Source organism: Dromiciops gliroides, chromosome 6 (genome assembly GCF_019393635.1).
Source record: "Dromiciops gliroides isolate mDroGli1 chromosome 6, mDroGli1.pri, whole genome shotgun sequence".
NCBI classification, from domain to species: Eukaryota; Metazoa; Chordata; class Mammalia; order Microbiotheria; family Microbiotheriidae; genus Dromiciops; species Dromiciops gliroides.
This window is the reverse complement of record NC_057866.1, coordinates 104,954,145-104,978,704: the sequence shown is the minus strand read 5'-3', so window position 1 is coordinate 104,978,704 and position 24,560 is coordinate 104,954,145. Positions and strand designations below refer to the sequence as shown.

The 24,560-nt window shown below is 38.3% G+C and overlaps 1 protein-coding gene across 1 annotated transcript in view; it reads right to left on the bottom strand.

Annotated features, from left to right (window-relative positions):
- The window catches only part of PTPN5 (protein tyrosine phosphatase non-receptor type 5), a 118,244-nt gene that overhangs the window by 71,237 nt on the left and 22,447 nt on the right, over positions 1 to 24,560 (bottom strand). Inside the window, 1 exon segment of the mRNA XM_043972830.1 lies at positions 5,318 to 5,390. Coding sequence (XP_043828765.1) covers positions 5,318 to 5,390 — 73 coding nt within the window.

Below are 24,560 nucleotides of genomic sequence, written 5' to 3'. Positions count from 1 at the left end.
TTTCCCCTTGGTGGATTTATATGGATAGTTTTTCTTCCTCCCTCTTCATTTTCAGTTTAAAGCCCTCTTGATTAGATATATAAACCCCTGACTAAATATGTCTATATTTTTCAATATCTTTTTTATACACTTTATTTTGATGCAACCAATATCCCAATAAATACCCAAATACTACCCCCTCCCAAGTACATTCTCTAAAACAGTTTAGCAAAATCCTCTAAAAGAGTGATGGCCATGGACAGTATATGCCATTTTATACTTTTATATTTTGTCATTCTTTAACAGAAAAAAAGAACAGGCCAAGCAAATATATTTTACCAGCTTGCTAGATATATTCCACTCTTGGCCCAAACACTTTCATTTCTTTACAGTGGTCCTGGAAATCCAGATACTGCTTTTAGACTCCATCTTCTTAACTTATTGCTCACTTCCTATACTGGAAGAGGGCTCAGGGTTGAGGCAATAGGGCAAAGCATTTGGGGACTCTATTTCCTCGTCTTTGGGGATAGTCATCCGTATCCTGCCTCCCACATAGGGCTGGTGTGATGATGAAGTAAGAGGATGAATGGCAAAGAGAGATATAAATAGTAAGAAAAATGACTCACTTGGCACTTATTGTCTTGTTTTATTAGTTAACTATTGAGGTGTATGAATCTGTCTCCAATATGGTGTAGGAAACTGGAGAACAGGGACTTACCCTGTTTCACATTTCTCTTGTAATCATGCAGTATCTATCTTTGTGCTAGGAAAACAGTAGATGCTTGCCAAACACATATTGGTTAGTTGATTCCTTGCCCCCACTATAGAATATTTAGCTCAGCTGGGTCAGAGAAATGATTCTCACCTCCCTAAGGGCAGAAACTGGCTTATCTACGTCTTTGTATCTTCACTACCTAACACAGTACTTTACTTGTCACTCAGTATGAGAAAGAAAGGTGATTTTTATCAACGTGAGTGACTATTGGTGTGGGAAAGATGTGGAAACTCCCTTCAAGATCCAGGCTGCAAGAAAACTTAGTGGATAAGTCCTAAAGAGTCCCTTGAGGTATTTGCAGGGTAAATAATCCGCTCCCCCCCCTGCAGGGTCACACAGCTAATACATTCCAGATAAAGGAATTGAACCTCCAGGGTCTTCTTGACCCCAGACCAGCATTCTATCTACTAAGCCACAGTGCCTCTACAAGTGCCTCTTCTATGTACCTGCATTCAGCGGGTGATTAATAAATGTTTACTGAATCAAGTTGAATTTCTCTGGGTTCCTGTGACATGAATTAGGTAGGAACCAGCAGCAGAGGCAACAACAGGTCCTGAAGCAGGATCTGTGGCTCAGCACCTCTGTGGTGCTTTATTCATTCGTTCATCAATTTGTTTTTAACATTCAGCTTTTAAAATCTTAAATTCCAAATTCTCTCCCTCACTCAGCCACTCTCCCACCCACTGAGAAGGTAAGCAATATAATATCAATTTTACACACGAACTTATGGAAACCATATTTCTATACTGGCCATGTTGTGGCAGGGGGAGCAAGAAAACTAAAGAAAGTAAAAAAAAAAATGCTTCAATCTACACTCAGATTCCATCAATCATCTCTCTGGAGGTAGATAGCATTTTTCATCATGGGTCTTTTGGAATTGTCTTGTTTTGATCAGAACAGCTAAGTAGTTGATCATCATTATAATATTGCTCTTACTGTGTATAGTTTTCTCCTGGTTCTGTTCCCTTCACTTTGCATCAGTTCATTTAAGTCTTACCAGGTTTTTATGAAACTATTTTGCTTATCATTTCTCATAGCATGATAGTATTACATCACAATCATATACTATAACTTGTTCTACCATTTCCTAATTGATGGGCATGCCCTCACTTTTCTATTCTTTGGCACCACAAAAAGAGCTGTTATAAATATTTTTGTACATATAGGTCCTTTTCTCTTTTCTTTGATCTCTTTGGGATACAGACTTGGTAGTGGTAATGCTGGGTCAAAGGTAGGCACAATTTTATAGCCCTTTGGGCATAGTTCCACACTGTTCTCCAGAATGGTTGGATCAGTTTACAACTCCACCAATAGTACATTAATGTACCTCTCCCCTACATCCCCTCTAGCATTTATCTTTTTAGTTTTCTGTTAGCTAATCTGATGGGTGTGAGGTATTAGCTCTGAGTTGTTTTAATTTGCATTTCTCTAATCAACAGTGATTTAGAGCATTTTTTTCATATGACTATAGATAGCTTTGATTTCTTCTTCTGAAAACTGCCTGTTCATATCCTTTGACCATTTATCAACTAGGTAATTGATTATTTTTATAAATTTTGGTTCAGGTTCCCATATACTTGAGAAATGAGGTCTTTATCAGAGAAATTTGCTATAATCCCCCCACCCCCACTTCCTGTTTTTTTTTTTTTTCTGGGACTATGGGGGTTAAGTGACTTGCCCAGGGTCACACAGCTAGTAAGTGTCAAGTGTCTGAGGCCGGATTTGAACTCAGGTACTCCTGAATCCAGGGCCGGTGCTTTATCTACTGCACCACCTAGATGCCCCCAATTTCCTGTTTTCTTCATAATTTTGGCTACATTAATTTTGCGCAAAAGCTTTTATTTTTAATACAATTAAAATAATCTATTTTACTTCCCATAATCCCTTCTATCTCTTGTTTGATCATAAACTCTTGCCTTATCCATAGATCTGCAGGTACATTTTCCCATGCTTACCTAATTTACTTATGAGTCATTTATCCATTTTGACCTTATCTTGGTATACATTGTGAGATGTTGGTCTACGCATAGTTTCTTCCAAACTTCTTTCCAGTTTTCCCAGCAGTTTTTGACAAATGTTGAGTTCTTATCCCCAAAAGTTTGAATTTTGGGGTTTTATTAAACATTAAATTATGATGGTCATTTACTACTTTGTATTGTGTACCTAATTTAGTTTAATAATATACCATTCCTTGTGGGGCAGCTAGGTGGCTCAGTGGATAAAAGCACTGGCCCTGGATTCAGGAGGACCTGAGTTCAAATCCAGCCTCAGACAATTGACACTTAATAGCTATGTGACCCTGGGCAAGTCACTTAACCCTCATTGCTCCCCCCCCCAAAAAAAAATAAATAAAAGAGTTAATGGACTCTTTCTAGGACTGGATAACAGTTACAATAATCTACCACTCCATTTCCTAGCCAGTACCATGTTGTTTCTATGATCACCACTTTCTAATATGCTTTGAAATCTGGAAATGCTAGTCTGCCTTCTTTAACTTTTTTTTCATCAATTCTCTTGATATTTTTGACCTTTTGTTCTTCCAGATGAATTCTGTTAATATTTTTTCTAGCTCCATAAAATAATTTTTTGATAGTTTGACTGGTATTGTACTGAATAAGTATATTAAGTTAGGTAGGATTGTAAATTTTATTATATTGGTTTGGCCTACCCATGAACACTCAATATTTCGCTGATTGTTTAGATCTGTCTTTCTTTGGATGAATAGTATTTTGTAATTGTGTTCATGTAATCCCCTGAGTTTATCTTGGGAGGTAGACTACTAGTATTTTATACTGTCTGAATTATTTTAAATAGAACTTCTCTTTCTGTCTCCTTCTGCTCTCTAATTTACTTATATCATCCTTTATATCTAAATCATTTACTCATTTTCACCTTATTTGGGTATATTGTGTGAGACGGTGGTCTATGCCTAATTTCTGCCAAACTGCTTTCCAGTTTTCCTAGCAATTTTTGTCAAGTGAGTTCTTGACTCCAAAGTGTGGATATGTGGGTTTATCAAACACTAGATTACTATGGTCATTTACTACTGTGTATTCTGTACCTAATGTATTCTATTTCCTAGCCAGTACCAGATTGTTTTGATAATGACCACTTTGAAATTGAGTTTGAAATCTGGTACTATGAGGCTACCTTCCTTCATATTTTAAAAATTGATTCCCTTGATATTCTTGACCTTTTGTTCTTCCAGATGAATTTTATTATTATTTTTTCTAGCTCTATAAAATAATGCTTTGGCTTGATTTTTTGTTTGATTGGTATAACATGGTTTAACACTTTTGTAATATTGATAAGATGTGGTTTAGAGACTAACAGTTGTTCAGGTATATGAATCCATGAGATCTGATTCTTTGCCATCCATTTTCACCTACTGGTAATTCTCAGAAAGAAAGGAGGCTTAGGGGCAGGTAGGTGGCACAGTGGTTAGAGCACCGGCCCTGGATTCAGGAGGACCTGAGTTCAAATCCGACCTCAGACACTTGACACTTACTAGCTGTGTGACCCTGGGCAAGTCACTTAACCCCAAATGCCTCACCAAAAAAAACCATGTATTCAATGATACCAATGTATTTGCCAGTTTGCCTAAATGAGCATGTGTACATATGTATTTATGAATGTACCTGGGTAAATATGTATGGAATGTGTCTGAGTGAATGCAGTTGTATGTGTGACTGAGCATGAGTGTGCCCAGGAATGTGCGTGCCTTGGTACACACAGGTACATATGTACTTGTATGTGTCTGCTTCAATCCTCTGACCACAGGCTTGGTCTCCTGCCCCCACCTGGTGTCCAGTGGGTTGTGCTGGAATCAAACTATGTGTGGCAGCCACATTACAGGCACAGTGTATGTGGGAGCTGTGTTAGTCATCCAGAGCAGACCTGCCTAGCACGTGGCCTTCCTCTCCCATGGGCCAGGCGGGCATAGAAAACGATTACTCACGAGCTGTATTTTTACACCATCATTATATAATTGTCAGCTTCACTCCCCGTGGGGGCCCTCACACTCCAACCCACCCTCGTTGCACATACCTCAGGGCCCCCTCCTGCTCCCAGGGAGACAAATCTGAGGGTAGAATGGCTACTTTCTTTTTCTTAGTCCCTTCCTCAGGACACACATGCATATACATACATATGTGCATACACACTCACAAACTGTGTTTACTCACACTCATGTGTTTATGCCCGTGTTTATGCTCATGCATGCCCATATCCATGTCCATGCATGTTAACATGTAAGTGGTAGAGCTGGGGTTAAAACTCGGATGTACTGACTCCTGGACCCTGCCCTTTCTACTACACTTACTGTGGAAGTCAGTAAGAATAATCCAAATAAGGACGAGGGAAAAGCTTCAGTACTTTCTAAAAACAAAGACCGACACAAATCTTGGCATCAGTGGTCCTGGTTATCAGAGGGATTAGCAGGTACATAGATGAAAGAGCTGCCCTTTTGACTGAGTCTGCCCCAGACTGAGTTCTAGGCATTTTCTTTCTGAGCTGACATTCCAACCCAGTGGAAAACCTGGGTATAGGATGGAGGAGACTCACCAGATAGCCACTCACTGCAGCACATCTCCAGGGACCCTCCAGTGGAGTCATCAGAAGTGTGATGCTCTTTCTCCTGCAGCAGGAAAGAAAGGAGAGGTTGCTGCTGAAGAGTTATCAAAGAAAAATGTGGAACTAAGAATACCCACCATGATTCTTTGACTCAATGTCCTGCATAAAAAAAAATGTCCTGCATGTAAAAGGAAAGTGAGGCTGGAAAGAGATTAGCCAAATTACCAACCAATCTGCAATTTATCCAAAGGCTTCTCCAGGTTTGTCAGGGAAGAATTCCATAACATTCAAAGCATGGGATTTCCAAAGAAGTTGTTGTGGCCCCTTCTCAAGGGAGCTAAGTCCTGTGGCTCCTCTCCCTTCGATTCTTAACAGGATGCTACTTCAGGAAAGTGAAGGTTGTATTCCAAATTATTCTCTAACTAAAGCTGGAGCAGTAGCTGTCCCCCTCCTCTCCCTCCCTCCCTTTCCCTCTTATCCCGTGTGTGTGTGTGTGTGTGTGTGTGTGTGTGTGTAATAAAAGTAGTTTTCCAGCCCACGAAACCACCTTGTAAAACAGATTCGGTTATAATTTTAGTCAGAATCACAGCATTTTCAGAGCTGGAAGGGCTTTCAGAGAATATCTATACCAACATCTATCTGAACAGAAATCAATCTCTATAATAAACTGGGCGAGATGTTTGCTGAGGGCTTCTGCTTAAAGATCCTTCAGTGATGGAGTCCTGATCCTTGAGGAAACCAGCTCCACTTCTGAACAGGAAAGACATTTGTCCTTACATTAAATGCAAACCTGCCTCTCTGTGACCTGTCTCTTTGTTCTTCTGTTCTCTGAGGTCAAACAGAACCAGAGAGATGGATGACAACCCTGCAGATATTTGAAGCTGCTATCATAGAGTTAGAGCTGAAAGAGGTTTGAGATGGTATTTAGTCCACATCCCTCATTTTATAGTCGAGGGATCTGGGGACCAGAGAAATGAAGTTACTCCCCCAGAATCACACTGCACATAGTAAGAAGCAGGACCAGGGATTGAACTTGGGTTCTATGGATCCAAAGCTGCTGCTATTCCCATTATACCATGCTGTCTCTCTCATTTCTTTCCCCTAAACTTTCTGTTCTCCAGGTTAAGCAGCCCCAGTTGTTTGAAATGATCCAGTATGTGGCACTGGGAAGAATACTGGAATTGGAGTCTGAGAAGTCAGACCTAAAGCAAGTCACTTAATCTCTCTAGAACTCAGCTTCCTCATCTTTCTTTCTTTTTTGCAGGGCAATGAGGGTTAAGTGACTTGCCCAGGATCACACAGCTAGTAAGTGTCAAGTGTCTAAGGCTGGATTTGAATTCAGGTCCTCCTGAATCCAAGGCCAGTGTTTTATCCACTGCGCCACCTAGCTGTCCCCAGCTTCCTCATCTTTCAAATAAGGGGGTTAGACTAGCTGATCTCTAAGGTGCCTTAGAAATCTATATCTCCAAGTCTGTGGTTCTATACATATCCTAGTCTATTCTTTTTGCTTTTCCTCTCGTCTTTAGTAGATGCTATTAGTCTCCCCCTTCCTCAGTGACAAGTTTAAAAAAAGAGACCGTGGGAACAAAAGAAGAAATATGAGCACACCTGCCATTTGCTTAGCCTTATTTTAACCTGACTTTTGCCAAGCAAGGACTGAATGAGGGCTAAATAAATCCATCACCAGGGTGAGAGAAGTCAAAAAGCACAAGAACTACATCAGACACACTGCCACAGATCCTTTCCAGGCTTGCAAATTCTGACCATTATCTGCCATCATGCCACGAATCCAATGGGTCACCACACTGGGACCCAAGGTATCCTAAACACCAGGTCTTTGACAACAGCAAACAATGAAATAATTACTTTGGGAAAGCAGAAGTAGAACAAATCAAAAGGACTGCAAATTCAGCCTATCCTAGTGAAACCAAGCCTCTCCCCTTGATTTGTGATTTCAATGACATAGTGAACTCCCAGTGACACAGGAGTGATTCTATTTCTGTGGAGGGTGCCATCATTCTTCCAGCCCCTTAAGTTTATAAGCCAAAGGGTTTTTTTTTTTGTTTGTTTGTTTTTTTTTAGTGAGGCAATTAGGGTCAAGTGACTTGCCCAGGGTCACACAGCTATTAAGTGTCAAGTGTCCAAGGCCAGATTTGAACTCAGGTACTCCTGACTCCAGGGCCGGTGCTCTATCCACTGTGCCACCTAGCTGCCCCGAGCCCCTTAAGTTTATAACCTCAGAATCCTCCTTCTCTCTCCCCTCTCCCTTACTCCTCCTCCAGAACCGTTAGGTTGAAAAGTCTTATCAATTCCATGACCACAACATCTCGCACATTTGTACTTTTCCCTCCACTTATTTGACCATAACTCTAATTCAGACCCTCATTTCCTGTTACCTGGACTATTAGAATAGTCTTCTATTTGGTCATCCTGCTTCCAGTCTCTTCCTTCTCCAGTCCATATTCCCAACATATGCAAAAATAATTTCCCTAAGGGACAGGTCTGATCATACCATTTCCTTGATCAAAAAGTTTTAGTGGCCCCCTATGGCCTTTAGGATAAAAGTCAGACTAAGCCTGCTGTCTAAGGGGCTATATAACTTATCTCTCACCTATATTTCCAGCCTCATTTAACATTCTTTCCTTTCATAAACTGACTATTCCAGCCAGACTGAACTACAAACTCAACATTCCATCTCCTGCTTCTATGCCTTTGCATACAGGCTGTCCCTCATGTCTGGAATATTTTGGAAACTGTATTTTTCTTTAAGGCTTAGCTCAGGTGTAGCTTAAGATGTGAAGGCTTTCTTGATTCCTCTCCCTCCCCAGTTGTTAATGTTCTCTCCTCATATTACCTTCTTTTTATTCATATGTGTACTTGCTGTATCTGCCCACTAGAATGTGAGCTCCTTGAAGGCATGGACTGTTTTGTTTTTGGCTTTGTCTCTCCTGGCATGATACGTCATACACAGTTGCTTAATAAATGTTTGTTGAATTGTATAAAGAATATCCTGACAATGAAAAATCTGAACTAATGACTTAAATTTCTACAAGCTTCTAATTGTTTACATTCCCTATGAATTTTACTCCCATCTTCCTCATTCTCCTGTACTGAAATAAAGACCACTCAATGTGATCTTCCTTAGCTCTCTTGTAAACTCTTGATAATTGAATTGTTCTGATCTTTGAAGTGAAGGGAATACTCTGCGTGCCATTTACATGTTTTGTTGAGTATGAATGGACATCAGGACATCCACATGGTCATTTCCTATAGGAAAATCTATCTCTTACACATACACTCACACTCAAAACTGAAAAGGACCTTAGATGTCTAACCTTTACCTCTACATTTTATAGATCAGGAAACTGGGGCCCAAACATGGTAAGTGATTTGCCCAAGATCACAAGGTGGTAAGTAGCAGAGTCAGGATTTGAACTCATGTCCTCTGACTCCAGAATTTGTGTGCTCTCTCAATTATATCAAACTATGATTTATTTTTCAGAGCTTGAACTATCGATCACTTCTTCTTCTTTCTTCTTTTTTGGTGAGGCAATTGGGGTTAATTGACTTGCCCAGGGTCACACATCTAGCAAGTGTCTGAGGCTGGATTTGAACTCAGGTCCTCCTGAATTCAGGGCCAGTGCTCTATCCACTGTGCCACCTAGCTGCCCCCTATCTATCACTTCTACTGGGACAACTCCAAATGGACAGCATTCTAATGGATAACCCTAAATGAAACAAATATCTTCATTGGATAACAAGAAATATCAAAAGGTGAAAGATTTTTTAAAATGTCAGAAAAATGTAAGGTATCTTCTATCAGAAACAAATTATCTGGAAAAGAGTTCAATGAGAGATAATCTAAGAATCATCAGTTAACTACTTGAAAACTATGACAAAAGAAAAATCCATATTTCAATATTTTCCAATTACATGGAAAATTAAAAAAACATAAAAAAATTTGGGTTCCAAGTTCTCTCCCCTTTTCTCTCCCTGGCCCCCTCATTGAGAAGGCAAGCAATTTGATATAGGTTATAGAAGTTCAGTCATATAAAATATATTTCCATATTACTCATTGTCATGAAAGAAAATACAGACCAAAAACATCCCAAGAAAAATAAAATAAGAAAGTATGCTTTAATCTGCATTCAGACTCCATCAGTTCTTTCTCTGGATGCAGATAGCATTTTTCATCATGAGTCCTTTGGAATTGTCTTGGATCATTGTACCAATCAGAATAGTTTAAGTCATTCACAGTTCTTCATCATGCAGTATTGCTGTTACTGTGACAGTGTTCGTTCTGCTTACTTCACTTTGCATCAATTCATGTAAGTCTTTCCTGGTTACATGTCATATTTTGAGAAATCATAAACAAAACCTGATCAGATCTATCAGAACCAGAAGGCAAACAGAAAACAGAATCTACTGGTCATACCCAGAAAGAAACTCCATAGAATGTCATAGCCAAAATATAAATTTTCTAGGGCAGGTATGCATCTTCATGGTTTTCTCTCTCTTGAGTTTCCCACCTCTCTAAACTCAACATCTCTGTCTCTTTTGCTGGTTCCTCATTCTCTTCTTCTACTTAATGTGGTTGTTCATCAAGAGTTTGAGTTTGGCCCTCTATCTCTAGCCTTTACCTGTATTGTAGATGTAGACATCTCCATTTGGATATCCTCTTATCATTTTAAATTAAATATGTCTAAAATCAAACTCAAAGAATTATAGAACCAGTGTTAGACTTAAAAGGGACTTCAGAGATTATCTAGGCTGGCTCCTTCACTTTACAAATGAAGAAACTCATCCTGTTTCCTTCAAAGACTATCCCTCCATACAATTTGTTTATTTCTGATAACACCACCAGCATTCTCACAGTCACCTAAAGTTGAAATCTCAGCATCTTCCTTTGCTCTTGCCTATTCCTTACCCTTCATCCAATTAGTTATGAAGCCTTAATGACCCAACATCTCTGCTGTCTGTCTTCTTCACATTGTTCTCATTGTCACTATGTTCTAGACCATTTCAATAACCTTTTAATTGGCCATCTTTCATCAACTAGGCTCTCTGATCCAGCCTATGCCTGCTGCTAGAGTAAGCCTGTTAATGTACTACTCTGATCACGTCACTCCCCTGCAATGGCTCCCCAATGCCTTCTGAATAAAATCTAAGCTCTAAAGCCTGAAATAACAGGCTTTCAAAAACCAGCCCTTTACAGTTACATGTAGGCTCCGAGAATATCTGACTGATCTCCATTCCCTCGATCATCAAACATGCTCCCCTTGTTTTCTCATTTTCTGTAACTCTGCTCATACTGCTTCCTATTCTTGAAGTGAGCTCCCTCAGCATTTACAAGTTCTTTTTATTCTTCAAGGTCCAGATAAAAACCTCCTGCCTCCACGAAGCTGTCAGTGATTCTTTAGGCAGAAGTGATCTGTCTAACCTCTGGATTTTCTCAACACCTTGTACCTGTTCCTCAGGCTTCTTATATCCTGCCTTCTATCGCAGTTCCTCATATTCTCTCCCTATCTTGTAGGAAGGTAGGAAGGAAGGAAACAAGCATTCATTAAGTACCCAATATGTGTCAGGAACTGTGTCAAGTATTTTGCAAATGTCTCCCTTGAGCCTCACAATAACCCTGGGAGGTAGGTGCCATTATTATTTCCCTTTTACATTTGAGGAAACTGAGGCAAAAAGAGATTTTTTTTTAGGTGACTTGTCTGCATCACACATTTAGTAAGTGTCTGAGGCTGGATTTGAACTCAATTCTTCCTGACTCCAGGCTCAGCACTCTCCTCTGTACCACCTATCTGCCTTGTAATTAACTATCTTGTATTCATTTTGTATTCTGCATGTATTTATTCTGTGTATACTGTCTCCCTAGCCTCCACAGAATGTCAACTTACTCCTTGAGAGTAAGGATTATTTCATTCTTTCTATTTGCATTCTTAGCTAAAAGCACAGGACCTGGCACACAGAAGGCACTTCACAGATGCTTGTTGATTGACTGCTCTTGATATTTTATTCTTCCTGACTGTAGTGCAGACCTTTTTTTTTAGTTCTGAACTTAGCATCAAAAAAGAGGGGCATTTTCATATGAAAAGAACAGTATGTTTTACATGACACAGTGACTCTATTACATATACTTTGCTTTTCTTTTAAAGCATGTAATAAATTCAACATATTCTTTCCAAAAATGTCCTCCTTGTCTGTGTTTCCTACTGACTTTTCTTCCTTTTTCTTCTGGGCATTTAAAAAAATAAATTCTAAATGTCTTGAGCATTGTGGGTCATCCATCCATCCATCCATCCATCCATCCATCCATCCATCCATCCATCCATCCATCCATCCAATCTGTATTTAAATCTCCAGTCCCAGATGAACTCCATCCCAGGACACCTAAAGCCCTGGGCTTTATATGCAATAACTAAGCCACCATCAGAAGATCTTTGAAAGATTACAGAGAATGGGGGAGAGGTTCTATAGAATATGGTAAGGGCAAATGCCCTCAGAGCACGCACAGCTTCCTCAGCCTAAAGCTAATTGAAGGGAAGGTTAAGATGGGGAGGGTTTGGAAGCCTGTTTCTGGAAGTGAGTGATGTCATGTAATGGGAAGATCTTGCTTCCTGACTCCAAGCGTGTACAGGTATTCTGTGACTATTTCTTGTCTGATTACTGAATGATGAAGAAAGGTCTTTTGGCTGCTGAGTCAGAATGGAGTGTGCTGTAAAGTCTCTGGTAGAGGCAGAGGCTTCAGGCCCTTCCTATCAGGGTCAATATGTGGCCAACTGTTTGGAGGGTTTTTTGGTGTCTTTTTTGTTTACTTTTTTCCCTGCTCTTATATGAAAGAGCATTAGAGACAGCTATAACCTGGTGGGCTTTGCAAGGTCAGAAGAAGGAAATCCATGAACTGGTGTCTATACTAGAGTTTTTGAAAAGTTGGGCCCAGTGAAATGCCAATACGGTTCTGAAAAACAACTTGCTTTACTTAGTATAATGTTACTTGGTAGATGAGACATTGAACCCCAGGCAAGGGATTAACTCTGTCTTTTGGCCTTGCTGCATTTGGAAGTCAATTTGTAGGTTCAAATACACTACAAAAAACACTTTAGAGGCAGCTAGGTGATGCAGTGGATAGCACACTGGCCCAGGACTCAGGAGGACCTCAGTTCAAATCCGACCTCAGACGCTTGATACTTACTAGTTGTGTGACCCTGGGCAAGTCACTTTACCCTGATTACCTTGTGACTGCCCCCCCCCCCAAACAAAATAAAAGAAAACAAAAACACTTTAAGTCCTGCCTACTTTCCCCAGGGCCTGAGGTGGTAAAGGAAGGAGTATGTATGCCCTTTGTGTTGGGATATAAGGGCCAAATCACAATAATTCTTACAGGGAACATGCTTTGTAACTTCTGTTCTTGCCATGTCTTCTCGGTAAACATCCTTTTGTAAAACCCTAGTTGGTTTTAATCAGTCAAATTGGTATTAGGCCATTAATCACTGGGTCAATCAATACAGGGAATATACTAAATGTATGTAGCATGTAAATGTATACAGCAAATGATGTTGGAGAAACACATCATGCTGGGGATTCAAGCTGACAGTGGTAGAAGAACTCCATTTTCCCTTGGGGCATCCCTAGAGCCTGGGGCTCTAACCTGTGATTGTGTATGTAGGTTGGAAGAGTAAGCCCAGATCCTTATTATGTCATGATTTTCAAAAATGGGAAGAGAAAAGCCTGCAAACCACAGGCTACTGAGTCGATCTTAAATTCCTGGAAAAATTGTAGGAAGTATTATTAAAGGAATGGTTTATGAACAATTAATAATAATAGTAGCTGACATTTCTATGGCACTTAGAAAATGGTTTTCAAAAGGCTTTCTGTGTATTCTCTCTCATTTTATTTTCACAAAAAGCTTTGTGAGGGAAGTATTTAAGATTACAGGATTATAAATCTAGATCTGGAAGAGGCCTTAGAGGTCATAAAGTCCAAGTCTTATATTTCACAGATCAGGAAGCTGAGATACAGAGAGTTTAGGTGACTTGCACTTGGCCACAAACCTATTAAGTGTCAGAGGAGGGTACAAACCCTGATCTGTCTTAACGTCTAAAGCAATTCCAGAATCTAGAAGAGGTCGTGCCTGAACAATCTCATTTCCTCATTGATATGATCTAGACTGTAGATCAGGGGCATGCTGCAGACAGGTTACCTAGATTTCTGCATGCTGCTTGATAATATTGATCATGCTGTCCTTGTAGACAAGATAGAGAAATGGGTTAGACCAGGTGTTCTTAACCTTTTATTGTGTCATGGAGCCTATTGGCAGCCTGGTGAAACTTACAGTCCCCCTCTCAGAATGTTTTTAAATATTAAAGTAAATGCTTTCTTTCAGTTACAGGCAGTGAAAATAAGAGAACTCATTTTCTCCAAACAAATTCACAGAGCTCCTGAAATCTACCCATGGATCCCTTTGATTCCAGATTAAGAACTCCTGGGTTAGACTGTGGTACAGTTGTGCGGTTTATAGACTGATTCACCGTTCAGACCCAAAGAAAAGTCATTAACAGCTGAAGAACTTGAAACCCCAGTCAGCTTGGGGAGTATAGTGAAGGCCTTCACACCTATCCTTGGTCTGTGCTATCAGATGGAAGAGAAATTAGATTGATTCTGCTTATCAAGAGAGAGAGAGAGTAGAACTAGGAGCTATGGTTCATAGTTTTAGAGAGGCAAGTTTCAATTGGAGATGAAGAAAAAGTTAACAATCTGATCCAGCCAAAGATGCAATGGTATGCTTTAGAGGTTCTCCCTCACTTGATTTATTTAAGTAAAGGATGGATGCTTGCTTGTTGGAAATGGCATAGAAGGCATTATAAGTCAGACTTCATTTAGAATAGACAGCCTCTAAAGTTCTTTCCAACTCTGGGAGGTTGTGATTCTGTTTAGATTGGTGCTTTGCAAGGCTCCCCCACATACTAGGTACTCAATAAACAATCAACTACTGACTACTAAAAAAGAAATAAACTTCTATTATTCAAATACAATACCTATATCTGTACCCTTCAGTACTTCAAAGAACTATGATTTCGTTGGTGTGGGGAACTTCCTTGATCAACAGATACTGAAAGCTTTCATGACTGAGTTAGTGCTTTTTTGAAAGTTGCTAAGACTGAAACAATAAGTCTTATGGCACTTTAAGGTCTGCAAAGCATTTTACATGTTATCTCATTTGATCCATAAAAAACCCTGGGGCTATTCTTGTCTCCATTTTACAGATGAAGAAACTGAGGCCAAAGAGAGCTTAAATGATTTGCTCAAGGTTTTACAGCTTGTGAACAAATGAGGTAGGATTTCAACTCAGGACTTTCTGATTCCAAGGCCAATATTCTATCCACCGAGACATCCACCTACATCTAAATAAATGATTTATTTGGTCCACCTGGGGATTAGCATCCCAGAACTTGGCTGGGCCACTCAATAAAGAGGAGTTCATTGGCTATCACTGGGCACATAATTGAAGATTTTTATAATTTGGTTGGTCCTTCCAGAGTTTGTTCTTTTTACTGTAGGCTTCAGGAAGTCAGGATTACCTCTGGGTCTCAAGGAAGAACCAACATAGGGCTCTAGTTTTATAAAATAAAATGTAAATGATTACTCCTGTTTTCTCAAAGTAAAACTAGTTCAAATCTAACCTCAGACACTAATTAGTTGTGTGACCCTAGGCAAGTCACTTAACCTTAGTCTTCTTATCTGTAAAAATGGAGTTAATAATGGCATCTACCTCCCAGGGTTGTTGTGTGGATAAAATGAGAAAAAGTTCTTTGCAAACTATTATTATTATTATTAATTTCATGATTAATTCATTCATATAAAAATTTATAGTGTAGAAATTCTCTCAACTGATACAAAGTGGCTAATTCTATCTTATACTCTTTTTTATTTTAATTAATTTATTTTTAACATTCATTAAAAAATTTGAGTTCCTAATTCTCTCCCTCTTGCCCCTTTTCCATCCATTGAGAAGGCAAGAAATACATAAATTAGACATATAATTATTATTATATATATTTCATATATACATTATACATATAAGTAATATAAAATATATTTCCATATTAACCACATTGCAAAAATAAATAAATAAAAAGCATGGAACATCAAGAAAGTGAAAAGGGAGTTCATTGGTTCTCTCTCTGGAGGTGGAGAACAATTTTCATCATAAGTCCTTTGGTATTGTCTTGGATCACTGTATTGATGGGAGTAACTGTCTCTCACAGTTGATCATCATGATTATCATGTAATATTCTTAGAAGCTGCCTTATGCATTGAGAGGTTAAGTGACTTGCTCTACATTCTCCAAATGATAAATGGTCAAGGGATAAAAACAGGTGGCTTTCAGAAAAAGAAATTAAAGCTATCAATAGTCATATGCAAAATTCCTCCAAATCACTAATAATTAGAGAAAAACAAATTAAAACAACTCTGAAGTACTGCCTTACACACATTAGATTGGCTAATGAGACAGAAAAGGAAAATTCCAAATGCTGAAGGGGATGTGGAAAAATAGGTAAAGTAATATACTTTTGGTTGAACTGTAAACTGGTCCAACCATTCTGGAAAATATTTTGGAACTCTGCCCAATAGGCTATAAAGACTAATAAGTCTATACCCCAAAGAGATCAAAGAAAAAAGAAAAGGACCCTTATGTCCAAAAATATTTATAGTAGCTCTTTTTATGGTGGCAAAGAATTGAAGAGTGAGGGAATGCCCATCAATTGAGGAATGATTGATCAAGTTATATACAATTGTGATGGAATACTACTATGCTGTGAGAAATGATGAGTTCCTTCTTTGGAGGTGGATAGTATGTTTCATCCTTTGGGATTGTCTTGGATGACTGTATTGCTGAGAATAGCTGTCATTCACAATTCTTCATCAAACAATATTGCTTTCTCTGTGCACAATGTTCTCTTGGTTCTGCTCACTTCACAATATATCAGTTCATACAAGTCGTTCCAGGCCTGTTTGAAATCATCCTGCTTGTCATTTCTTATAGCACAATAATATTCCATCACCATCCTATAGCACAGCTTGTTTAGTCATTCCCTAATTGATGGGCATTCCTTTGATTTCCAATTCTTAGCCATCACAAAAAGATTGAACACAGACTGATGTATGCTATTTTTCACTCTTTTGTTTTTTTCTTTTATTTAAGTTTTCTTGTACAAAATGACTAATATGATAATGTTTTGCATAATTGCACATGTATAACCCATATCTGATTGCTTACTACCTCAGGGAGGGGGAAGGGGAGGGAGGGAAGGAAGGATAAAATTTGGAACTCAAAACTATAAATAAAAATGTTTATTCTTTAAAAAAAAAAGAAATGATGAGCAGGATGGTTTTAGAAAAACCTAGTAAGATTTCTATGAACTGATGCAAAGTGAAGTGAGAACTAGGGAGAACATTGCTGTAACACTACTATTGTAACAATTATCAACTATGGACAACTTAGTTATTTTGATCAGGACAATGATCCATGAGTATTCCAAAGGACTCTTGGTGAAAATGCTCTACCTCCAGAGAGAGTAACTGAAGAATCTGAGTGCAAAATAAGGATTTTTTTCTTACCTTATTTTTCTTTGCCCCACCCCCCATAAACATGGCTAATGGGGGAAATGTTTTGCATGACTGTTTAAAAATTAACACAGCATAAAATTGATTACATTCTAGAATTAATACAATAGAAATCAATACAGAAGAAACTAGAGGTAATATTAATTTAGACTTTTCATGAGCTAGTACTACATCACAACAAAACTGGAAATACATCTCCCTGGTTATGGAAAAAAGGCTTCATATTGCCATTTATTGCTGCTACCTAAGACCCAAGTCATATTACACATGTGGATGACCAGTATAGAGGAATCATAAAACAATCATAAAACATTATTCCTTCATAAACCTAGACTAGAACAAAGTAAGAGATGAAGTCAAGGAGCTAATACAATCTGAGGCGGAAAAAAAATGAAGACTTCGAGGTCATAGGAAACCTTCACTTAATACAAACTCCAGAAATTATACGCTAATAATAAAACAAGTGACTAAAACAGCACTGATATCTCAAATGGTTTTGAAAAGGAAATGGGAATACTTAGCTGGGAATTACAAAAAGTTATTTCTTGGGCCTGATGACATGAGTCCAACTAGCAAACAAATTATACTGAAACAAAGTAATATGAATGGTAGCTAGTAGGCTTCTAGGTGGCTCAATGGATAGATTACTGGGTCTAGAGTCAGTAAGACCTGAGTTCAAATCTAGCCTCACACACTTTATAGCTGTGTGACCCTGGGCAAGTCACTTAACCTCTATCTTCCTCAGTTTATTCATCTGTAAAATGGAAATAACAATAGCACCTACCTTCCAGCATTATTGTAAGAATGAAATGAGATAATAATTGTAAAGTTCCTGACATATAGTAGATGCTATATAAATGTTACCTATTTTAGGAGTAGTGGATAGAATATAGGACTTGGAGTCAAGAAGACCTGAGTTAAAAAAAAAGACCCGAGTTCAAATGTTGCCCCAGAAACTTTCTAGCAAGTCATTTAACCTCTCTGAGCCTCAAAATCTTCCAAAAATGAATGTTAAAAATTATCTTTATATTGCATGAATTTTTATGTATAATGGACATCCTATTTCTTGCTTTCTCAATGGTTAGGGGAAGGGATAGAGGGAGGGAGAGAATTTGAAATTGAAAATAAAAATGAAAAACAATAGAAAAATAAAATGGGAGTAAAAGGTGACTTGTTCTAGGTCACACAGCAAGTCTGTGCCAAAAGTAGAATATGAATCTGTCTTCCTGACTCTAAAACTAGCATTCTCCTGTCTCTGTTTGTCTGTCTCTCTCCTGCCTACTAAGCAATAAAATAGGTAATAAAAAACATTGTGACTAGCAATTGAACCATGAATCATTATAATGTATCATCAACTTAAAAGTAACTTTTAAGGGCCCTTCTACCTCTAAAATTCTATCCTGTTATGATTCATACTCCTTTAACATAACAATTTAATTGATCAGCTGAGGTGAAGGTTCATATAAGGAATTTTCAATTTCTTATGACTATGTTTTGAGAAAGCTGCTAGTTTTACTATCTACCCTTTTTTTTGTGTGTGGGGGTAAGGACAATGAAGGTTAGGTGACTTGCCCAGGGTCATACAGCTAGTTAGCTACCCACTGGTTATAGAATTTCTCTGTGTCCAAGGTAGGACTTGAACCTAGAACTCTGATTTTAAATCTGGCACTTTATCCACTGTACCACAGCTTCCCCTCAGAGCATGAAGTTAGTCTCCCAAAAGGTACCCTCCAGCCCTACTTTGAGTTACATGTTCCTGTTCCACTCAGCTCCAGGGCCAAAGAAAACTGAGTTATTGCTTTGTTTCCTTCTGGTCTTCCTCTCTAAACAATGGTTAGAAATTTGATTAGTCTTACTTTAACCTATGTTCGAATCCTATCTCTAAAATTTACCAGTTATTTGAACATGGGCAAGTTACTTAATCTCTCCAAACTTGAGTCTCTTCATCTGTAAAATGGAGATATTAATATTTGTTGTACCTACCCCACAGGATTAATGCAAAACTCAAATGAGATAATACATGTCAAGTGCTTCATAAATCTGAAAGCTGTTAAATCACATATCCAGTTCACCCTGCCCTATCCTTCTTTCTGATGGGAAGACCAGGATTGCTCAGTTCTCTAAACAGTACACAACCCTGCTTTCTCCAGCAAGTAGGAGGGTTCCTCTGATTACCCTAAACCTTAGCTTCACAGAATTAGGTAGAGATAGAGTGAGGAGCTAAGAAAGTTAAGAAAATGTAATTTGCTTTGGAGATTAAGATATCAGTGGTCAGGGCAGCTAGGTGGCACAGTGGATAAAGTACCGGCCCTGGATTCAAGAGGACTTGAATTCAAATCTTACTACTTACTTACTGACACTTACTAGCTGTGTGACTCTGGACAAGTTACTTAATCCTCACTGCCCTGCAAAAAAAAAATAAATAAATCAGTGGTCCCTTTGGAGACTTCAGAGACAATAGTCTTGCCATGTTTTCTGAAACTACTTCCCCCTATAATTTCTTATAGCACAAAAGTACTCTATCACAATTGTATCCTACAAGTTGTTGAACCATTCTCTAACTGGTGACCATCTCCTCAGTTTCCAATTCTCTGCTACTGACCAGTTTACAACTTTAACAGTTCATTAGTGTACCTATTTTTTCCCTCATCCCTTCCAGGATGTCATTTCTTTTAGGTGCAAAGTGGTACCTCAGTTGTTTTAGTTTGCATTTATCTAATCAACAGTAATTTGGAGCATTTTTATGTGACTATAGATAGCTTTAATTTTGCTGAAAACTACCTGTTCATATCCCTTGACCATTTATCAATGATGAATGTCTCTTATTTTAAAAAATTGGGCCCAGTTCCCTTTATACTTGAGAAATGAGAGCTTTATCAGAGAAACTTGCTGTAAATTTTTTTGATAACTTCATTATCCATGATGCCTTTTTAACAAAATGTAGTTTTCCTGATTATATCTTTTAATTAGGTCTATTTTTAATAATAAAATCCATCTGGCAGAACAAAAGGTTAGGAGTATCAAGACAAAAATGTAAAGGAAGGTGGTCAAGCCCCATCAGATCTCAAACTGTATTATAAAGCAGCAATCAACAATATAGTACTGATTAAGAAATAGAGTAGTGGATTAATGGAATAGATTAGGTACACAATACATTGTAGTAAATAACCTGGTAATCTAGTATATGATAAACCTAAAGATCCAAGATTTTAAGACAAAAACTCACTATTTGACAAAAACTGCTGGGAAATTTAGAAGACAGTATGGCAGAAACTAGGTATAGACCAACATCTCACACTGTATACCAAGATAAAGTTAAAATGGGTACATAATTTACATATATAGGGTGATACCATAAGCAAATTACGAGAGAATGAAATAGTTTACCTGTCAGATCTATGGATAAGGGAAGAATTTAGAATCAAACAAGATATAGACAGCATTATAAAATGTAAAATTCATAATTCTGAGTATATGAAATTAATTTTTTCTGTACAAACAAAAGCAATGCAACCAGCAATAGAAGGAAAGCAGAAAACTAGGAAAAAATTTTGCAGCAAGCATCTCTGATAAAGGCCTTATTTCTCAAATGTATAGAGAACTGAGTCAAATTTATAAGAATACAAGTAATTTCCCAATTGATAAATGGTCAAGGGATATGAACAGGCAGCAGCTTTCAGACAAAGACTTCAAAGCCATTTAGTGTGAGAACCAAGAAAGCACAAGGTGACCTTTCTGAGATTTTGAAGGTCAGATTGGCATCCAGAAGTTACCTCTATTCATAGACTGCCTGTAAGTCATGTCAATCAATGGACCAGCCAGTTAGCCTGGAGCTGTGTATGGGGACTGCCCTGCTTCCTGTTCCACAGGGTGTTTCTGGGAGAACTGGCTGGGACTCATTCTCTTTCGAAGCCTGAGCTGCTAGGTGAAGGTGGGTTTTCTCTCTATCTATCCCGCATAGATCTGAGCTAGGTTTTTCCATTCTTTCAGACCTGTACTTACTCTCTTTCTCTTCACTAATAAAAATTCTGAATAGAATTTTATTTTCCACAATATATGTAAAAACAAAATTTTAACATCAATTTTTAAAAAACTTTGTTTTCCAACTTCTCCTCCCCCCTCCATTTCCACCCACCACCCACAAGAACTCAATCAATTCAAAATAAATTATACATGAGTAGTCATGGAAAAATTCCCATATTAGCTAGTTGTCTTCACTAACTTCTTTTTTTTTTTTTTTTTTTTTTTGTGGGGCAATGGGGGTTAAGTGACTTGCCCAGGGTCACACAGCCAGTAAGTGTTAAGTGTCTGAGGCCGGACCTGAACTCAGGTACTCCTGAATCCAGGGCCGGTGCTTTAACCACTGCGCCATCTAGCTGCCCCCTTCACTAACTTCTAATACACTTTAATAAATACTTAAAAGCCTAAACTGTTTCTGAATTTATCAGTAAATCTTAGCTAGTCCTCCCCCCTGGGGGGAGGGGCCGGTAAGGACATACATTAGATTTTATTTTATTTTTTTTATTTTTAGTGAGGCAATTGGGGCTAAGTGACTTGCCCAGGGTCACACAGCTAGTAAGCGTTAAATGTCTGAGGCCGGATTTGAACTCAGGTACTCCTGACTCCAGGGCTGGTGCTCTATCCACTGCGCCACCTAGCTGCCCCCCATACATTAGATTTTAAACATCACACTATAGTCATATGCAAAAATGCTCTAATCACTTGATTACAGAAATGCAAATTAAAAGAACTCTGAGGTACCACTTCATACCTTTCACATTGGCTAATATGACAAATAAGGAAAATGATAAATGTTGGAGGGGATATGGGAAAATTGGAATACTAATGCACTGTTGGAGTTGTGAACTGATCAACCATTCTGGAGAGCAATTTGGAACTATGCCCAAAGGGTTATAAAACTGTGCATACCCTTTGAGACTATGTCTCCTGCTCTCTTGTAGTCATAAAAGCTAGTGTTCCTTTTGCCTCAGAACTGTGACCAGGGCCCCTTGTGACCTTGTGCTCCCTTGTGACCAACAACAAATATTCCTTTCCACATTGTAACTGTGACCCAGAACTGTTTATGTGTAATAGGGTTGCCAATCAGTACCAGCTGTACCTAGTGCCAGCAAAGAGTCCTATGTAATCTCCTTCTGATCAGCTGTCTGACTTCCTTATCATGTCTGGGCTGAGAATTTCCAAAGTTTCGGAGGCTGTTGCTCTCACTGTGCCACTTTCCAAGGCCCACCAGTGATGCTCCTGCCACCAGTGCTCCTGGACCAGCTCTGACTCCTGTGGGAGCTCCCAGCCCTAAGCTGTTGTAGGCAGGAAAAATATCTAATTCTGACCTTTTGTTGGCACTGTTGCTCCAAAATCTGATTTGAGCAATTATTTTAAAGTTGTTTGGAGGGTAACATTGGGAATTTTCCCCTGGATTACTGCCTGTACTCCATCTTGGCTCCACCAACTTTAATGATCTCAAGTGAGGTTTTCTAAGGAATGGATTTTTCTGTTGATGTCTCAGAAATTCCAGTTTCTTTTTCTAGGATTTATCTTTTTTATCTGCTATATCAGAAAATGGGAATATGTTTATGATCACTTTTTTCTGTTGGTTCTTTCTAAATTAACCATGTTTGTAGGATCATATGAGAGCTTAAAAAAAGGATGTCATTTACAAATCAGAAGTAAATCTGCCCTTGTAGTAATGTTTACTTTCAGTGAAATGATTTTTTTTAAAGAATATAGGCAATTAAAAAAATTAAAATATATAATTTCAAAGGCGAGAGGTAGTCATAATATAGCAGATAGAGAACTGGCCTTAGCTAGGTTCAAAAACCATCTCCATCATTTGTAATAGCCTTCTGATTGATCTCCATGCCTCAAGTCTCTTCTTACTCTAATTCATCCTCCAATCAGCTGTCAAGGTGATTTTTCTAGAGTAGTCCTAACCATAACCACCACCCCCTTCAATGAGCTCCATTGTTTCTCTATTACTTCTGGGATAAAATATAAAATCCTCTGTTTAGAATTTAAAGCTCTTTTTTAACCTGGGTCATTCCTACCTCTCTAGTCTTTCTGAGCTTTTATTCTCCTCCATGATCCACTTGCAGTAAAACAAACATGTCCCTTCATCTCCCACCTTTGTGTGGCAGCACCTCTGCCTTGGCTATTTTCCATGCCTAGAATACTCTGCTCCTCACCTTTGCCTTTTAGTCTCCTTGGCTTCCTTCAAAACTCAGTACAAATCTCATTTGCCAGAGAAGGCCTTTCATAGTTGTTCTAGCTGCTAGTGCCTTCCCATTTTAGATTACTTCCCATCTATCCCACTTATGTCTTGTATATACCTAGTTATTTACATGCTATCATCTCCATTAGACTATATGCTCCTTGAAGGCAGATAGCATTTTTTACCTTTCTTTGTATCCCCAACTAAGCCTTAGCACAATGACTCACATAGCCAGTGCTTAATAAATGCTTGTTAATGATCTCCTTTCCTCCTAACTGCCCTTTGGCTATCTCAAGACAGTAATCATATCCCCAGTCATCTTCTCTTCTTCAGGTTAAATGCCCCCAAAGTGTACAAGTAAAATAATTTCAGGCCTTTGAAAGAAGAATAAAATTTGAATTGGTAAAAGGACAGGGAAGGACAGTCTAGGTATGGAGTATGGCATAAGCAAAGGTGTGAAGAGTGTTAAAACTAGGTCAATCAGTAAAGTAAAATAGAGACGAACATTTTGGTTCAAATATAAGGAAGAACTGACAATCAGAGCTGCCCTATAACAGAATGGGCTGCCTTATGACATGATGGAAAGGTTAAATATCAAGATGTTGTAGGAAGGAATCCTATATAGTGCAGGGAACAGACTACACAGCATTCAAAGCTCTTCCCAAACTGGCTCTTGGCTTATTGCATGTTATTACCTTTTACACTGTCTCCTTTCTAGCTCAGCTCCCTACTTCCTCTCCTATGAACTTGTCCCTCCATTTCTGCCTCTGTCCTGACACATGTTGTAATCCATGCCTGGAATGCATTCTTGTTTCGCTTTCATCTCTTATAATCCCCAGCTTCCTTCAAGATTTAGCTCATGTACCATCCCTCATGAGCAGCCTTTTCTGATCCCCTTGGTAGTTAATGTTCTCTCTCTACTTCTCAAGTCATCATATATGAATTTATCTATTCAAATGTTATATCTGCCTGGTAGAATATAAGTTTCTTGATGAGAGAGCTTGTTTTCTTTCTCTCTTTATATTGAGAAAAATCTAGTAAAGTACATTCCATATAGTACACGTGCTTACCAAAAACTTGTTGGATTTGATAAATTAGGATTATGTCCTTTGAAATGACAACTTAATTATATATTTAAAAGGAATAGCAAGTTGTACATAATAGATTTGTAGTTTCATATGCAAATCACCTTTTAAATTATATTATGTTATAGAAATGCTTTTTTTATTCCATAAATTAAAAATGAAATAAATAAAAATGAAATTCTAAGATCCTATGAGTCTTTATATTACATTGGTATAGAAACTGAATTGCTTGAGTACCCAGACCCCTATTTCCTTTGGCAGAAAGATCCATGTTATGATCTCTTAGCCTATT